The sequence below is a fragment of the Brachypodium distachyon genome, chromosome 2, assembly GCF_000005505.3.
Source record: "Brachypodium distachyon strain Bd21 chromosome 2, Brachypodium_distachyon_v3.0, whole genome shotgun sequence".
Taxonomy (NCBI): domain Eukaryota; kingdom Viridiplantae; phylum Streptophyta; class Magnoliopsida; order Poales; family Poaceae; genus Brachypodium; species Brachypodium distachyon.
This window is the reverse complement of record NC_016132.3, coordinates 50,945,235-50,962,781: the sequence shown is the minus strand read 5'-3', so window position 1 is coordinate 50,962,781 and position 17,547 is coordinate 50,945,235. Positions and strand designations below refer to the sequence as shown.

Sequence of the window (17,547 nt, the reverse complement as noted above, 5' to 3'; positions counted from 1 at the left end):
CTCCAGTCCCAACGAAACCCCACCACTCCGCTCCCTATATCACTGCTACTCCTTCCTCCCTCGGTCCCTCCTAGTACCTGCGTGCGTGTTCAAAGTTCAAACCATGAAGTAATCAATCCTCTCCATCGCCATCTCCGATTTATTTCTTGGCACCTCGGGTGAGCATATTCGATTCCCCCTCCGTCTGCCTCTCCTTGTTGCTTTGACCCATCAACCGATTTATATAAATCACGATATCAAAACAAGCGATCCCATTTCCGTCCTCCGAGTAGAACCTCCAAGAAGCCACGGCAAAGAAACCAAGTAGCAGAGCACGGAACAGAAGGAGAAGGCGGAGCCCTTGGCCCCGCGAAAATGGGGCCGGTGAATCGAATCGGCGCGGTGGCGGTCGCCTGCGCCGTCCTGCTGCTGGGCGTCGCGTGCCCTGGCGGCCACGCCGGCCAGACCAGCGAGTACCAGCGGCAGCTCGGCCACGCCATCGACATGCCGCTCGACGCCGACGTCTTCCGCCCTCCGGCCGGCCACAATGCGCCGCAGCAGGTAATCGTGGACTGCCGATGATTTTGTATCCTTCCATTTGTACCTCGTTGATTCCTTTGCGTTTAGGCTTAGTATCTTATACAGTAGTACTTGCCTGGGATAATGGGATTGACGTGATACCGTACCTGGCGTTGGTCGAGAGTTTACTAGTGGTAATTGCAGCACGGGATGAGGATATTATGGATTGTTCAATCCTTATAAATGTTAGTAGTACTAGTATTTTCATGGCCACCATGTGGTTTTTAATGCCTGCAGTTGTTGTGAACTCATGTGTACACACTTCCATGAAATGTGTTTCCCATTCTCTACTCATGCTAGTCCTAGAACGTGGCCTGTTACATGCGGTAGTTTTCTTAGGGTAATTTTTACGGTACCCTGGTACTCCGAAGTTAGAGTTGGGAGTACCAAGTAAACCTGGACGTCCATTCTAAAGGGTATTTTAGTCATTATCTTTTGCTAATTAATTTAGTAGTAATACCCCATCTTAAACTACTCCGGTAATCCCTGTTAATACAACCGTCTCATCCCTTGTCGCCATGGACTGAACGACGAAGGTCCTGCGGATTTGTTCAAAGCTATAGCTAGGGAGCCTAACTAGCTCATATGATTAAGGAATCAAATTAGCTGAATCAATGCATGTTAGAATGCCAATGATTCCCTACAGATCAATCGCATCCACGGGGCAAATAATCCATCAACATATGGGCAATTGAACTGAATTTGTTCACAGTCACGCACGCAGAGCAAGATCGAGATGACCAACGAATCAACCAGAGCAAACAGGCTGAATCAGCCCAGATTTCTATGGGTGGGTGGCGGCGGCTCCTCCCGCAAAAGGGGCACGCAACGGTTGTCGGTGTTAGGACTTAGGTGACCTCGGTACTACAACAATGGCTTCAGCCGTACGACCAGGGTCGGAGAGGTCGGTTGCTGCTCCATCCAGCGCATCCTTCATCTTCTCTGCCGGCGGTGGCTGGGTGGGTTAGGTCAAAGCATGATTTTTATTATTGAAAGCAACGATTCAGTTTTTTTAGGCACAAAATACACTGACGAGATTACTACTTTGCCCTCCAAATCAGGGCACTCCATCCGTTTTCAACTCGGTACTCCGTAGGATTAGCAATGGAGTACCAAATCATACGGGCCACTAGATCAGGACAAATGAACGATCCATGTTAAACTCGGGGTACCGTAAAAGAGCTCTTTCTTAGATGTTTACATGCAAGAGTTACAAAGCTGTTACTCCTACTTGTCTTGTACTATGATACAAGCAAAGGTCCTTCTGTATGGTTCCAAAACTTTGGGTTGATTGCTTTTTTAGTATACATATATTTTCCTCCTCTAAGTCAGATTTCATGATTTTTAGTTTGTATCACTTTTTCATGACCATGGGCTTTATGTTTATTTGAAAATTGGTAGAATTCTTCTATTTCCTTTATGTATGTTTGGGTGCTGGCACAGTGGCCCTGGAACAAGTTCAATTTTCAATTCCTTAATTGTGCATTTTACAAATTTTGGCTGCCTGGGTCAATATATCATGTGGAAACTTCAATAAAAAGGAAGCCACCTTCTCCATGGAAACATAGTGGAAATCATTTATAACTGCAATCACTTTTAGTGTTTCATTAGCCTATGCTATGTTCTTGAAACGTTTAACAGATCCCAATTAGTCTGATGATTGCATAGCAGATTTTCAGTGGACTCTATGGATGGGTATGGTAGGTTGCGGGTCTTCTCTCTTTATTTCAGCGGCTCCAAATTATATGTTCTGCCTTTTAGCCACTTCCAACACTTGCTTAGTGCCAGCCCACAAATTTCACATCACAAATCAGTGCTTTTGGATTAAAGTGTAATGGTTTTGATGCCACTCTTAGTTTACTCAGTTCTAAAGGTATCACCAGCTTTTGGGCTAGTCTGACATCATATATTTGTGTTTGCCCGTTAAGTTAGTCTTACTCCATAGAATTAAATACTATGCTGCCTTTTCCATGATAAGAACCATTTTGCATCTTACTTAATCTTAGTCCATTGAATTTAATAATATGATTCCTTTTCCATGATGTTGATGTCAATTATGTCTTATTCCATAGAATTACTTAGTATTGCTGTTGGAATAAACGAACAGTACGAAAGACGTGTGCAACTGTGGACGTATTGTGTTGTATTCTGCACTTTCATACTGATTTGTACAGTGCTGTAAAAGGTTCACATCACACAAGGAAACCATGATGGTACAGCCATGATAATCTCATGGGTGACAACAATCGAGCCTGGATCAAGCACAGTGCTTTACGGGACTTCACAAGATAATCTCAACTGTTCCGCAAAGGGCAAGCACACTCAGTATACATTCTACAACTATACCTCAGGATACATTCATCATTCTACAGTAAAAAACTTGGAGGTTATCAGCTCATCAGAAATTTAATGCTTGTATTTTGTGAAGGTTGAAGCTTTAATTCAAGGCTTAATTATGACTTTTGTTGCAGTTTGATACTAAGTATTACTATGCTGTTGGGACTGAACAGACACTGAGGAAGTTTTGGTTCAGGACCCCTCCGAAAAGTGGCCCAGATGTTCCATACACATTTGGTCTGATAGGTACCACCAAGTTTGCTCAAGACATAGCTTACACGCTCATGTCTGTACTTAGGAAGAACTGTGTATTCATATATGCTATCTCATTATCAGAATGCATATTCACCACATATTCTTGTGACCTGTGAGTAATATTGCTGAGAATTTTACTATTGTGTTTAGGTGATCTTGGTCAGAGCTTCGATTCAAATGTCACGCTTGCTCATTACGAGTCCAATTCAAAAGCGCAGGCTGTGCTTTTTGTCGGGGACCTTTCGTATGCAGATAACTACCCATATCATGATAATGTGAGGTGGGATACATGGGCAAGATTTGTAGAACGGAATCTTGCATACCAGCCTTGGATCTGGACAGCTGGAAACCATGAGATAGATTTTGCTCCTGAACTTGTAAGATAGTACTATCTCATACCTCATTCGCATTTCGTTCTGTTTCAGTGGACGCATTTACAGCTCAAATAGATGTACAAACTGCTAAACAATTTAGCCGGGCTATAATTGAATTACATAGTGCTACATTTAAAGTTCATATAATTATGCATATTTGAATAGAATGTTGCACGTGTTTGCAGGGTGAAACAAAGCCATTCAAGCCATACAGCAACAGATATCCCACCCCTTATAAGGCTTCAGGTAGCACGGCACCTTACTGGTATTCTATCAAAAGAGCCTCTGCTTATGTCATTGTCCTGGCATCATATTCAGCATATGGTATGTTATGTTCTCTCGACTCTGCGTTTCAGAACATTCAAGAAAAAGAATTGTCACAATTTATTGTCATGCGATGTAAGACAGTTTCTGAAGAAAAGAAGAATACATTTTTTGTTTGCTTTTGAAAAGAGATTTTACAACGGCGTATTTGCTCATAGCCAGTACCAAAAAATTGAGGTAACCTGACAGGTCTGTTGCTTCCTACCCAGGAAAATATACTCCTCAGTACAAGTGGCTTGAAGCTGAGTTCCCCAAGGTCAACAGGAGCGAAACTCCATGGCTGATTGTTCTGATGCATGCTCCATGGTACAACAGCTACAACTACCATTACATGGAGGGTGAAAGCATGAGAGTGATGTATGAGCCATGGTTTGTGAAGTACAAAGTTGATGTTGTGTTTGCAGGACATGTCCATGCCTACGAAAGGACAGTAAGTGGACAAATCATCTCTCCCGCACGAAAAAAAAAACACTTTACAAATCAAATTCAATCATGTCATGCTTGCTATTTCTACTTTTCTACTGTCTTGGTTATTCTTTCGAAACTGCCTAGGATGCTGATTGTTTTGTCGAATTCAGTCTCCTGTGAAATTCGAACTGTTTTCGGTGCATTTCTTTGTGTTTCAGTACACAAATACTATCTCGTTGTCACGCTTATAAGTGTAAAAAGATTCAGATTTTTTTTGACCCATTGAAGTACTTTTGCACCTTCAGCTCCTGACGTAGAACTTTATTATCTGATTGCAGCATAGGATATCAAATGTTGCATACAACATCATAAACGGCCTATGCTCTCCGATACCAGACCAATCCGCTCCGGTCTACATCACCATCGGTGACGGAGGAAACCAGGAAGGGCTGGCCACCAAGTAAGACTGACAGACCCCCTCCCCTGCATCCTGTCGTGGTCGAATTCATCTGTGGCCTTAATTGTTTGTGGGATGCAGCATGTCGGAGCCGCAGCCGAGGTACTCGGCGTTCAGGGAGGCAAGCTTCGGGCACGCCATCCTGGACATCAAGAACCGGACGCACGCTTACTACGCGTGGCACCGCAACCAGGACGGCAGCGCCGTGGCGGCCGACTCGCTGTGGTTCACCAACAGGTACTGGATGCCCACGGACGATTCCTTGGACGACTCGCGGTGATGACGGCATGGCATGGTGAATGTGAAAAAGAAAGAACGAAATGTCCCACGCGCTTCCTCGTGAATAAAAAACCCCTCCAGCATGGTGTAAAAATGTTCAGGTGTAGATCGTAAGTATGGTCGAGTGGCTGAACCTCGATCCATGTATTCAATCATAATTTGTCGAAGGAAAGTCCAGAGTCCCGATGTAGTAAGATTTTTGTCCGCGAGAGGCCAAAGACCCAAACGGTAAAGTCACGCTAGTGCAATCAAACGCTGCAGCTCAACCACACGAGTGTCCACTCCCACCTAGGCTACCCATCGAGCACGGCTACTCCTGTTAGCCATCGAGTAGCCAGTGCAATCAAACATCGAGGACTAGGAGCACAGCAATAGTATCTCTAGTGACCAGATGCGCGCGCTCGTCCAAAGTCGAAACAGAGCCATCGCCCGCCATGGCGTCCCTAGCGCCAGCGCTCGTGCTCCTCCTCCTCATGGCAAGCTTCGCAGCTTCCCAAGCGGGGGTAAAGTGCGGCGACGGATCCCCTGCAGCTTCTTCCCCCTCCCCAGCACCGCCGCCGACGACGTCCAACACCACCACCAACAACAGCAGCACGTTCCGCGCCAACCTCCTGGCGCTCCTCAACGCCCTCCCCCAGGACGCGGCGCCCACGGGCTTCGCCTCCCTGTCCCTGGGCACCGGCAACGACACCGCCTTCGTCCGGGGCCTCTGCCGCGGCGATTCCACGCCGGCCGAGTGCCTCGCGAACCTGCGAGTGGCCGCCCGCGACTTCCGCGGCATGTGCGCCGCCAGCCGGAGTGCGGCCGGCTGGTACGACAAGTGCTGCATCACCTACAGTTGGAGCACTTCCCGTCACCGACGATCCCGACAGTTGCCGCCTCGAGTTCGTCGGGTGGAACATGAGGAGGCAGGGAGCGAGGAACGAAAAAAGCAGAGTACAGAAGGGGTAATCTGCAATATTTAACAGGGCTGGGTTCCACTGGACCTGAGAAATAAAGAAACTTGAGGCAGGGAGGGATCTGCAAAAGAAACTTGCAAAAACACCCCCGCGAAAATCCCCGAAGTCCACACCGGATGCCACGTCATCGGTGATCGGGGCAAAAACGTGATTTGGACCGGATTTGTGCGAGCGAGCCAAGTTTAGGGTTAGACATGTGCAATTTGCAAGTTTATGGACTAAGAGTTAATGGACCTAGAGTGTAATTTCCTCTAAGAAGAACTAGCATGACCAGAAGCTTCTTTCGTACATCTTTAAACTCTCTGGGCTCGTACAGATATGGATTGCTATATTTTTAGAAAATATCAAATCAAGAGTAAATTCCAGTTTTTACCCCCTCTTTTCAATTTTTCGACACAATATACCCCATTTAAGGGAATTTCAAAAATTATACCCATTTAAGCAAAACTTTGCAAGAAATTACGCCTTTTAACAATTTTCCCAAAATCTCACGTTTTCTGACTCGTGGGGCCCACTTTTCGGCCTGAGGTGGCATGCCACGCTGACCTTCGCAGTCAAACCGGCCGGTTCGGTCCAGTTCAGGACGGCGCGTGCCGGTTCATCCGGTTCGAGATGGGCGAACTAGCTTCCGGCGGACGAGAATCTCGACCGCACCTGGACGAGCAACGGAATCGTTCTCTCCATATCTCGCGCTCGGCTTAGGATGTTAGGCGGCGGCGGCCAGCAGCGGCCGTCGGCGGCTGGCGATGGAGGAAGGGAGTGCTCTCGGTCGTCTTTCCATATTTCTCCGTTGGGTTAGGCCAGGCGGCGTCGGTGGCGGCTGGTCTCGGAGGAAGGGAAAGTGCGGCTTCCGGTGGCGTTCGAAGCTCGCCGTCTGTTCGATGGTACGTTCATCAGCCCCCTTTCCAGTTCCTTCTCCTTTCCATTTGGTATTGGGGGTTTCATTCGTGATTTGGGGATTGTGATCACGGAGATAGAGAGCACCGAGGTGTATCATTTGGATTTTGGGTTGTCCATTGCTTAATTCGTGCTGCTGTGCATAATGTGGTTGATCTATTTTGCATGGTAGGGCGTTGCTAGCTCGAGCTATTCCTCTGTGGGTGATAACAGCGCCCGGGGAGTTCTCTCTAACTTGTTGCTGGATGCTGCCGGAATGAATAGAGCAGGAGAAGAAGGTGGAGGAGATTCGGCAATCACGTCGCCTGTGACCACGGCGATCGATCCGCTTGCGTCGCCGGGAGAGCCGCGAATGCCAAAACCGTTCGACACGAGCGAGGTACCGCTGGCTTTTTTTTTAAGCAACAATCTAGATTTATTGATTCAAGAGGCAAAGTACAAAAGATCGATATATGAACAAACACAAATAACAAAGATACTCAACAAAATTAAAAGCTTCATTGTAGTCTTTTGAAGTAAACTTCTCTTGATCCATCCTTAGCATCTTGATTCTTTTCTACGTATTCGTTGACAAAATTGTAGAATATCATGCTTGCACAAGCTGAACTAACCTTAGAAATTTTGAAAAGCCGCATGAATCGCCCACTTCAAACGATGAGAACCTAAGATCATTGAACGCACCATGGCCGGGGTCATGCCCCTTGCGAGACAAACCGTAAAACTGGTTCTCCATCGATGAATCAACAAGGAAAAAGACCAAAAACCCGAAACGAGCGAGGTCCCGCTGGCTCTGTTGGTGGCTTCGTGCGATCGTGTCCCCACCCAAATGAAGCCCAGGTCAAGTCGGACATGAACCGGGCAGAACCGGGCCGGTTCGACACCGAAGGCCAGCATGGCATGCCACATAAGCCTGAAAAGTTGGCACCGCCTGTCTAAAACGTGGGATTTGGGAAAATCTACTAAAAGAGGTAATCAGCGGCAAAGGTTTTGAAAATTTCCTTAAATACGGGTAGATTGTATCAAAACATTTGAAAGAGAGGGTAAGAAATGGAATTCACTCTCAAATCAATGATACATTTTGCCAGTAAGATAGCGAGCAATCTAATTTGTTTTATTTGTAGCAACGCATGAGAATTTAATTAGTCCCTGTAAATCAGTGACAAAGTAATTCCGGCCGGAGGGAGGGAGTAGTAATAAATCATAATGTAAGATCAAGCTTTTATATGATTATTTGTCGATACTTGGATTAGTTTAGTCATGGCTATTACTTTAACGATTAAGTCGATTTTATATATCTTCGTATATAAGTCGGATTTATATATCTTCGTAATCATAGTATACTTCACAGAGCCGCATGTCAAAAACAGGTCACTGTGTATACTTCTGACGAGTGAAGTTCACATCCGTCAGCGGTGTTTCGGTAGGCACGTCATCTGGCTGTCACTGCAAACGGTTACGCCACTGACCATCAGCGGTGGAAGACATCGTTAGTGGTCTTCAATTCCATTTGCCCGTGAGTGATAGCCGAACAACTGTAGCACATCCAATAGCAGCTAGTCCTTTTTTTCTTGGTACGAGGTGACCAATCACGAAAATTAACGGGCTCCGCTCACTCGTCGTACACGGGTGCGTTCACGCGTTGGCAGTCTGCGAGACGCCAAATCACGACGAAAGCACCAAGTCCAGCTCGTGTGCGCGAATATACACCAAGATCGAACGGCGCATTGCTGGCGCTCTCTCCGTCGCTACGAGCTTGAGCGGGTTCCACACGTCGCTGCACCTCCCTCCTGTCTACATACACCCCGCACACCCCGGCCCTCTCGATCGCGCTAACACACGGACATGCTTCCCGCCCCGTGCAGACCCGGCGACTTCCGCCTCGTCCGCTTCTGCTCGCCGAGGCCGGCGCCGTTCTCCATCAACAACGCGGCTCCACGCCGTCATCGGCGCCTGCACCGTAGTCTTGATGCACAGATGAGCATGCGCAAGTCGTCGTCGGTGGTGGCCGCGAGCCTGAGCCGGCGGGAGGAAGCGGTGGCGCGCATGCCCCCGCTCGCGCACCGCGAGGTGATGCTGGCTCTGGCGGGCGAGTCCGAGGCGCGTCTCGGCGATCGGCTGATGCCGTCCGAGGTGCCCGCGGACGTCACGGACTTCCGCAACGCCGCTGGCGACGCCCTCGGCTCCGTCGACGTCCGCCGCGGCACGCCCGGCTCGTCGGTACGTACTGCGCGCGAAAGGCGAAACACCTGGGATTCTCGGTCACTTTTGTTTCTCACTTAAAATCTATACTCAATGAAATAAGGATCAAGATCACCAGAAAGAAAATTCCGCATATTGTTGGTACAGTCTCGCTTTGACGAGTCGTAACTCGTAACCAGCATGTGGCCTTCAAACAGCTACGCGAGAAGGTCCGAAAGGAGTACAACTTGTACTAGTCAACAACAGGGAACGTCTGCACTTTTCCAGTACGTACGTTGCTCAATTGTTTGATTTCCTTTTCTCATGAACCGCAGATCGACTTCATGCTGGAGGCGTGGTTCCACCGGGACCTCCCGGGCGGCAGAGGGGCCATCGACATCACCTCGCTGATCGTCTTCCTCAACGGCGCCACCGACGCGCCGCACTTCCTGATGGAGCTAATCCAGGGCGGCCCGGCGTCGCTGGTCGTGCTCCTCGACCTCTTCCCGCGCCGGGACCTCCCGCTGCACCCGGACTACATCGCCAGGTACTACGAGGGCACGGGCGTCGACGCCCACCGCGGGGCCATCGAGGCGCTGCCGCAGGCCCGGCCGTACGTCTCGCCGTCGCTGCTCGTGCGGAGCCTCTGGTCGCCCACGGCGGTCGTCGTCGACGTGCAGTGCGGCGAGCAAGGGGCGGCCGCGCCGCTCGACGGGATCGTGCGCGGCCAGATCGCGGAGTCCGCCAGGGAGGTCCTCGGCGTCTGGCTCGAGCATTGCGCCGGCGCGGGGGCGGACATGGGGATGATGTGGGATGAGGAGAGGGAGAGGATGGTGGCGAGGGACAAGATGATCTCGACTACGTCGGTGGAGCTCAATTTGTCGGCTAACCTGCCTAGGATGTTCGACGCCGATGTCTCCAGCAGGGTCGTCGCCGAGATCGGCAAGGCGTTCACAGGGCGCTAGATCGAGGTACTACTCTGTTTCCAGTTTAGGTCTTAGAGCCATATATGGCACTAGAACGGCATAAAAAATTCTGGGCCTTTTTGCCACAGCGGGATCGCCCGGCCGGTGCTTGGAAAGGAAAAAAATCGGTTCTTTTTTAGTGCTTGATCATCTGCGTCGATGCCTTTTCTAGACGCTTGGTGCAGCGTCTCACCCGGTGCACCTTTTCTAGACGCGTACATGTGACCACCAAACAATTAAGCTAAAATTTGCTGTCCGAGTGTGAGTACTTGAGTTTGTCTTTAGGTGATGATAATCAAGCTTTTACTTATTTTCCGTTTGGCTAATTAACTTTTCTTATTTTCAAATTAAATCATAAAAAAGTTCAACACAACGCAATCCAACAACTCTACATTGAACCTGATTTTCTCGAAAAAAAAAATTGAACCCGATTGAAATGACCAACGGAGAGTGCTACTCCACGTTTGCTGCATGCTAGTACGTGCTAACCGGCGTCGACTCTAATTACTCAAGTCAAGCTTACTTTGGGTTCGAAAAAAAAAGTTACTCCCCGATTCTAAATTTTTGTCGAAATATTACATGTATTTAGACGCTTTTTAAGAATAGATACATTCATATTTGAGCAAATTTAAGTCAAGAATTTAGAATCAGAGGGAGTACATGCTTTCCTATTACTCTCCGGGAAGACCGACATGTGGATCATGCGCAAATGGTCCGCATGTCAATCACATAAAGTCAAATGACCTATTAAGTCATACCGAGTGCCAGTATTGATCCCAAATCCAAAAACAAACAAACATACTTCTAGTGTTGGTTTCAGTAAAAAAAAATCTGAAACCCTAGGCGTTGAATATAGTAGGTGCTTGAGTCGACTGTTCAATTAGACCTGTTTGAACAAGTGGATAGTAAAAAGGTTTTGAAGGAATTTTTTTTCCTTTACCAACGTCTGAAACAAAAACAAAGAAACAACAATACTAGCTCCTCCAGAAAGAGAATATTCCCAAAAAAATTCAAAGAAAACGAAAGATTACACCAGATCAAATGTTTTGTCATTTATTTTTATTTTATATGTTAAAAAAACCCTACAGGTTTTCACTTTACTTACATCCTACTTGCTAGCAATAGATATAACTAACTGTTTCAGCCGGTTTAGATGGCGCACCGGTCTTAGGCTGGAAGGAACTTGATTTTTTCCTTTCATTCTATTGCATCATTATCTTTTCTAAACTATGATACGTATACTTTGAATGATGTTTAATAATTGATCGACGCAGAAGCCTAAGGCTTTCCTTCTTTTCGAAAAAAATAGTACAATACTAATTTAGTCAAGTGTTGCACTGTTTGTTTGGAGTTCTGCTTCAGTTTTTGGGTACTTCTAGCCCTCTAAAAAGCATTTTTTTTTTCGTTTACACATGAAGGTGAGAAGCACGTCCGGAGTGCTTACCGCACCAGGAAGCACCTCTGGACCTTGATACCATGCAATTTTTTAATACCATGCAATTTTTTAACACTTGTGGAGCGCCTTGCATTTTACGGCCAGAGAAAAAGTACTCGGCATGGCTGTTTTCCGGCTTTCGTACTCTACAATGACGCTTGCTTCTGGAGATTGGCATCTTTGAAGTTTGAAGTGTTTGCGTTTCTTTACAAGAGGAGACCCCTGTATATAACAAGTTTGGTTGTTATCCAGTGGCATGGATCAACATCCTACTTGGCTACTTCACATCTCCCTTCCCCCGTCCCATTGAACATCCATTTTCGTCCACGCATCAACAGCTATCGCGGGCCATGCTCCGACCAGATCACTACTTCCGCTCGCCGCCGGCGACCGCCCCTGCCCCGCGCTCTGTCTCCGTATTAGCAGTCCGTACACTCTCCCACCTCCGGCCCGGCACGCTCCCGCTACCACGCGCGGCTCCTCCGCTCAGGGGCAAAACGTCGAACACTGTGCGCGCGTCTGCCCCCGCGGCGCGGGAGGCCGATTCGGCGCGCATGCCGGCCCTGGCGCACCGGGAGGTAGCGCAGGACCTCTCAGCCGAGGTGGAGGCGCGGCTGGGCACGCGGCTACTGCCTTCGGCTGTGCCTGTCGACGTCGCCGAGTTCCGCAACGGCACCGGGAGTGCCGTCGGCTCGCTGGACGTGCGCCGCGGCGCGCCTGGCTCATCGGTAGTTTCTCCAACACTTGCGTTGTCATCAATGGATATAATTTTCGTAGATTGGTCGGTATTAGTTCAACCATGACCCCCACAAAAGCTACATCCATTCCAAACAGGGAAAAATGGCCTTATGCATAATTTCCTTTTGCAAACACAAGTGGTACTACTAGAAGCCAGTGGTATCGTTTTGCAAGGAAAACTCATTGACAAAACACACTCAACCTCTTACAAGGAAGAAAAGTATTCAGCACGCAAATAGAAATCGGCCAATTAGGAAGTACAGCTCACTTGTAAGTGGTAACACACAGGGACAGGCCATCAGAATAGAGTCGGAGTAGTTCTCCATGAAAGCATACTAGTAACGGTAGCTCTCGACTGCGCCAAAGAGAGCTATGCTCTGTCAAAGGCCGAGCCAATTTGTCCAAACTGTATGAAACAGAACAATTGCTTCGGAAGGATCACTTATTTCCTAGCAGGGTGGCCTGGCACGCTTCTAGAAGCACAGGTTCGAAGTATTAAGAGTAAATTGATAATGCTGAATTAGCAATTGTCAACTCAATCCACTTTTAGTGTTGTGAAACCTTGGGAGTCAAACGGTTATGCTATAGTATTGTATTGTACAACCTTACAGCTCCATCTGAGATTGCCAACGCAGTGGCCAAAATAAACAATGGCTCTGGAATCATGAGAACATAGACTCACTGCTAAAAACTTGCTTTCTTTTCTGAAACTGACAAAAACTTACTTTATGTTACTTACTCCTTAGTTATGATCAATAACAGTAGAAAATATCATTTTTTTCAAGGAACAACAACTACAGTTGAAAAGTGTTGTTTCTCGTCTACAGATTGATTTCATGTTGCAGTCCTCACTTCACTGCAAAGTACCAACTGGTGCGATCGACATTACATCTATTCTTATTTTCCTAAATGCCTCAACGGATGCACCACATTTCCTCTTGGAGTTAATACAAGGCAGCCCAACTTTAATGGTTGTCGTCCTGGACCTGTTTCCACGGAAAGATCTTGCGCTCCACCCAGAATACATCGAGAAGTACTATGAAAATACTCAGCTGGACAAGCAACGCGAAAGCATTGAAGAATTGCCACAAACCCGTCCATACAGATCACCATCGCTCTTCGTGCGCAGTGCATTTTCACCAACAGCAATACTGGTCACCATTGACTGTGGGCAAGGTGGAGAGGATGTCCTGGAAGACATAGTGCGTGGTCGACTGGCGTCGGTTGCGAAGGGGGTTCTTCAAACCTGGCTTAATAGTTGTGCTGATCAGGCCTTGGAAATGGAAGAGGGCGAGAGAGACAGCATGCTGAGAAGGGACCGAATCGTAAGGTTAAAATCAATCGAGGTCGATCTGACTGCAAATTTGCCAAGGATGTTTGATCCTGATGTGTCTAGCCGAGTCATTGCTGAAATTCGGAAGGCCTTTGGGGTAGAATAGTCGTAACATTCAGGATATATGGACCGGATATATGGACCACGATCGCCAAGTGTGTGAGTAAAAAGTCATTTAGAAGAACTGTTCCTAGACGGCATCTCATCTCCTCAGACTCAGAACAGTTGAATTGGAATGTTGCATCGATAAATTTGTCCGATGTTACCATCTTTCTGTCAATCCGTGTGTCTAATCAAGCTGCACTTGTGTGGTTTCTTGTCTGGTGTCGCTTGCGTCTCTACACATCTAGGTGTCTCAGCCTCTTCCTTTTGCAGCTAATCGCAAGCCTGTTGCTTGTCAAAGCAGTAAGCAGTGTGTGCCATCATCTTCAGTAGCAGAAAGCGACTGTTGAGACCTCACATTCGATGATCTGCAATGTTGTTTGGCACAGAGGTTGGGCAAGAGTCCTTGGAGCTACACGCTCCTTTCGCTCTCACTCCTTGTTTTTCTTCTCTACGTGTCCATTGATCATATAGAAGCAAACAATATATCCTTTCAGACTTTTCTTCTTCAACTATTCTTGAGGAACTAAAAGAGTATCATTGTTCAGAGAACCCCTCCAATGTCGCTCTCCCTGGGCGACCTGACACCTGAGAGGCTGGGAAGCGACCACGGCCCAGCTGGCCTCCCTCCGTCTACTCCTCGCCACAGTTGGCCCGTCTCCGAAGCATGCGGGTAGACGGGTAGTCTGTCTGTGACTCTGTGGTGGCACCCCCTGAACTCCGGTGGTTAGTGTGGGCTAGTGGCCGTGGGTCTGGCGCTCGACTGCGGCGTGGCTGTGGAATTTCGCGCCATGCACAAGGAGCGAACCGGGCGCCTGTGGTGTGTGCGGCCTCGGCGGCGTGGGCCTGGTGGTGCGGGCGAGGCGACATCCACACCTTCGTGGGCCGTTGACACCTCTTCAGCCGTTGCGGGTGCCAACCGCCTTGCCATCTCCCCAGATTGGCTGCATCAACGACGCCAGAGAAGGCGGAGGCAATTCCAAACTTTTTTTTACTTTCGCGATTTTTGGTTGAATATTCACACGATGATGGTTGGGAGTTGAGTTCTCTGGAGTTAAAAGTTGACTTCCGGGTCGAAACATAAGGTGTATCCAGTGCAAGTATGGGTTACTGAGACAAGAGTTATGTGAGAAACATGTTTAAGTAGGTATTTTGACTTTTGGTTCACACCTTTGAGCTGCACCACACATTTGAGATCTAGCGGTGCACGTGAATAGTTTGCACGTTTGTACCAAAAATGGCGTTGTCAGTAAATTACACCAGCAATATGTGGATAATGTGGCATAAACATGATATCATTGCTAACCTTTTTCGAATACAAACCAAATGATATAATCTTTATGGTGCATAAATTATATATCATGTCTAGTTAGTGATCAAAATTGAATCTAAAGACGTGTACATGTTTTACTATAAAGGGACGGAAGGCAGCGAGAATGGCTAAAAGCTATGCTCAAAGCTCTGTATGGAGAAAACGAACAACGTGGATTAGACTTGCCTTCGTGTGCACGCACAATACTAACTTTGTTCAGGCCTCGGGGACCGAGGCCATGTTTGATGTCACAATTGGGGGCGTCGGGCGAGTGCGTGGGAGACTAGCCGCCCTATACCTCTAGAGGATCCCATGACATCTGCCGTCTCCAGTATGCACTACTACGACAAAGTCGACCTCTGCTAGTGTACTTGGTTCCTCTCGACACTAGCTTACACATACAAGTTTACCGAGAATTGCAATATTTTCATTCTCTCTTTTACTTGTGTATAATTGGTTGCCAACATGCTTAATACTCCCTCTGTTTCAAAATGCAGGACATATAACTTTTGTTGTTTGCCAAATTTTCTAAAGTTTGATCAAACTTAAGCAAAGAATATCAACATGTACATTTTCAAACCGACATACTATGAAAACTAGTCAAATGCCCGTGCGTTGCAACGGACAACAAACAAACCGTCAATTAGTTGAAGATGTCAAACTAAAATCTCAAAGTCATTATTTTTAAACATTGCAAATGACAGCTCATTTTACTTCTATGCACTCTGCAAGGCCTACAGCAAAGAAGGTTGTGGCCGAAGAGGTAGTGTGGGTCAAACTGTTCAACAACAATTTCAGTATGGGCAACAACAGCTTCAAGCGTGCTATAACATTACATGAGTAAAAATCTGAAGAATTGCAAAATGTTTCTAACTGACGAGACACTCACCGCTTCGAGCCAATGCTGCAATGCTCTCCTGACTCTTATGTACTCTACAATATGAACTTTTAATAACCATGCACTTACTTTGCGAGCATTAATAACCACAGTGGCAGAGTCTTCTTTGTTACTTTGTTTTTCGGGTAGTCAGGTCTTCTTTGGTACTTTCTCTACAATGAAGTCCAGTTACAGTTTTTCACTTGCAACTTCAGTCCAAAAGACAAATTTCTGCAGTTGTACTTTTTTTATTACTCCTCCCTCACGTCACTTATTTCAGGACGGAGGGAGTATTACCTTTCCTTTGCATAGCTCTGCTCTTGAGGTTGAGGAGAGGAGTAAGAGCAACAGCTGGATCAAGATTAACCTAAGGACTTTCTGAAAAAGAACAACGTGCATTAAAGGGAACCTCACGATTCATAATCTTGATTGTGTAGCTAGACTTGTATAGTGAAACAATATATTTTTTATTTATATTTTTGTTTTACTAATAGATTCATTTTGTATTTATGTTTAGTAACCGTTAATTTTTATCCGTCACAATTTGTATCTACGAGGCCAATCATTGGGTTGTATGACTTTTTTATAGTTGACGTTCGATACGAAATATCTCTTGTTTCATCATGTTGTTTTTGGTGTTGATGCTGCTTTTGGCAGCCGACGGCGAGAATCGACTTCAGGTATTGAGTTGCGATCGTGGTCATGCATTTGGGTGCGCATATCATCTAGCCTGAAGGTGCTTGTTGGCATGGCTTTTCATCTGATACACTCATAGACATATCATCTAGCCTGTAAGCCAGGCTAATTCCTTTTCTAGTCCATGGTGCTTGCTAGCCGGGTAAACGACGCATTTGCGCGGGTATACTCGCTATATAATTTTGTGTTTTTTTTCCTATGGCGATTAATGCCTATAGGTACGTATGGACATGATGGCTTTTTTCCTCCTCTTTTCTCGTAATGGAGATTCCTTTCATGGTTATGCTTGATTCGTTGCTAGCCAAAGCGACCAAGCACTTGTTGTTGGATCAATCCCGCACTCGCATCTTGGTGGCCCTTTGCGACACCTGCCGATTATTCATCGCAATTCACTAAAACAATATTTGGATACAAGCAATATCTTGGTGGGTCCTCTTCATGAGATGGCATTCACGGACTCAAGGTTATATATGTGTACTTGTATCCAAATATTTCATTTATTTATTTTTAATTATTATATCTGTACATAGCCGTTATAATTTGCACATTCAGTGATCGACGGTGAAGATTATTTGCCTACTCGTAGCTCCCCCTCCTCGACCCCTCGTGTACATTTCCTGACATTCACCAATACATGAATTTTTATTGTATACTGTACCTTGTATTTTAATCTTCTGAGTACTTTGCCGGTCGTCGTCGTTGCCGCTGGCCTGAGGCTGATTCATGGCGAAGACTCTCGCCGAGCTCCCCGAGCATGACCAGTCTCTCCCGCATCTCCGAAGGGGATCTGGTGGTGCTGGCGATGTGCCTCCGGCGGCGCGGCCCCGTCTGGGCTGGAGACGGGTCAGCGGTGTGCACACAGAGGTGTCCGTAGGTGGATTAGCAGAAATTAACAACGGCACCAAAGAGGTCCTTGTATTCCCGATACTACAAAAATGTTGTAGTTTGTCAAAACTACAGTGTCTCTTATCCGTAGGATAAAATAGTGCAGTTTACCAATACTTTGGTTTCCAGTTTCCATGTATACTACATTTCCTAAAAAAAGTTTCCATAGTACGAATAA

General features: G+C 46.8%; 2 protein-coding genes across 6 annotated transcripts; both read left to right on the top strand.

Annotated features, from left to right (window-relative positions):
- LOC100844155 (purple acid phosphatase 2) lies at positions 1 to 5,192 on the top strand. 2 transcript variants are annotated; one of them, XM_010234119.3, is made up of 9 exons: positions 1 to 158; positions 273 to 540; positions 2,744 to 2,944; positions 3,030 to 3,141; positions 3,301 to 3,527; positions 3,710 to 3,848; positions 4,058 to 4,278; positions 4,595 to 4,716; positions 4,795 to 5,192. In XM_010234119.3, exons 2-9 carry the CDS (start codon positions 355 to 357, stop codon positions 4,991 to 4,993), a joined length of 1,407 nt encoding a protein of 468 aa, XP_010232421.1. In that variant the 5' UTR covers positions 1 to 158; positions 273 to 354; the 3' UTR covers positions 4,994 to 5,192. The 2 variants fall into 2 exon arrangements, with proteins under 2 accessions (XP_010232421.1, XP_003564342.1); XM_003564294.4 differs by having other exon boundaries at positions 10 to 540.
- Positions 5,193 to 8,546: 3,354 nt separating this feature from the next.
- LOC100843855 (red chlorophyll catabolite reductase) lies at positions 8,547 to 16,531 on the top strand. Of its 4 annotated transcripts, none has more exons than XM_024459740.1 (3): positions 8,547 to 9,065; positions 9,362 to 9,997; positions 16,069 to 16,531. In XM_024459740.1, the coding sequence occupies exons 1-2, from the start codon at positions 8,691 to 8,693 to the stop codon at positions 9,989 to 9,991; spliced, it is 1,005 nt and encodes a 334-aa protein (XP_024315508.1). In that variant the 5' UTR covers positions 8,547 to 8,690; the 3' UTR covers positions 9,992 to 9,997; positions 16,069 to 16,531. The 4 variants fall into 4 exon arrangements, with proteins under 4 accessions (XP_024315508.1, XP_014755212.1, XP_003567172.2 ...); XM_014899726.2 differs by lacking the exon at positions 16,069 to 16,531 and adding an exon at positions 14,148 to 14,889; XM_003567124.4 differs by lacking the exon at positions 16,069 to 16,531 and adding an exon at positions 12,992 to 13,129 and having other exon boundaries at positions 8,548 to 9,065.
- Positions 16,532 to 17,547: the final 1,016 nt, after the last annotated feature.

Excerpts from the sequence above, each read along its gene's own strand:
- LOC100844155 (XM_010234119.3), top strand. The coding sequence starts at position 355 with ATGGGGCCGGTGAATCGAATCGGCGCGGTGGCGGTCGCCTGCGCCGTC. Across the intron at positions 2,945-3,029 it reads CTACAGTAAAAAACTTGGAG|TTTGATACTAAGTATTACTA; the intron begins GTTATCAGCTCA and ends CTTTTGTTGCAG. Across the intron at positions 3,849-4,057 it reads GGCATCATATTCAGCATATG|GAAAATATACTCCTCAGTAC; the intron begins GTATGTTATGTT and ends CTTCCTACCCAG.
- LOC100843855 (XM_024459740.1), top strand. The coding sequence starts at position 8,691 with ATGCTTCCCGCCCCGTGCAGACCCGGCGACTTCCGCCTCGTCCGCTTC. Across the intron at positions 9,066-9,361 it reads GCGGCACGCCCGGCTCGTCG|ATCGACTTCATGCTGGAGGC; the intron begins GTACGTACTGCG and ends CATGAACCGCAG.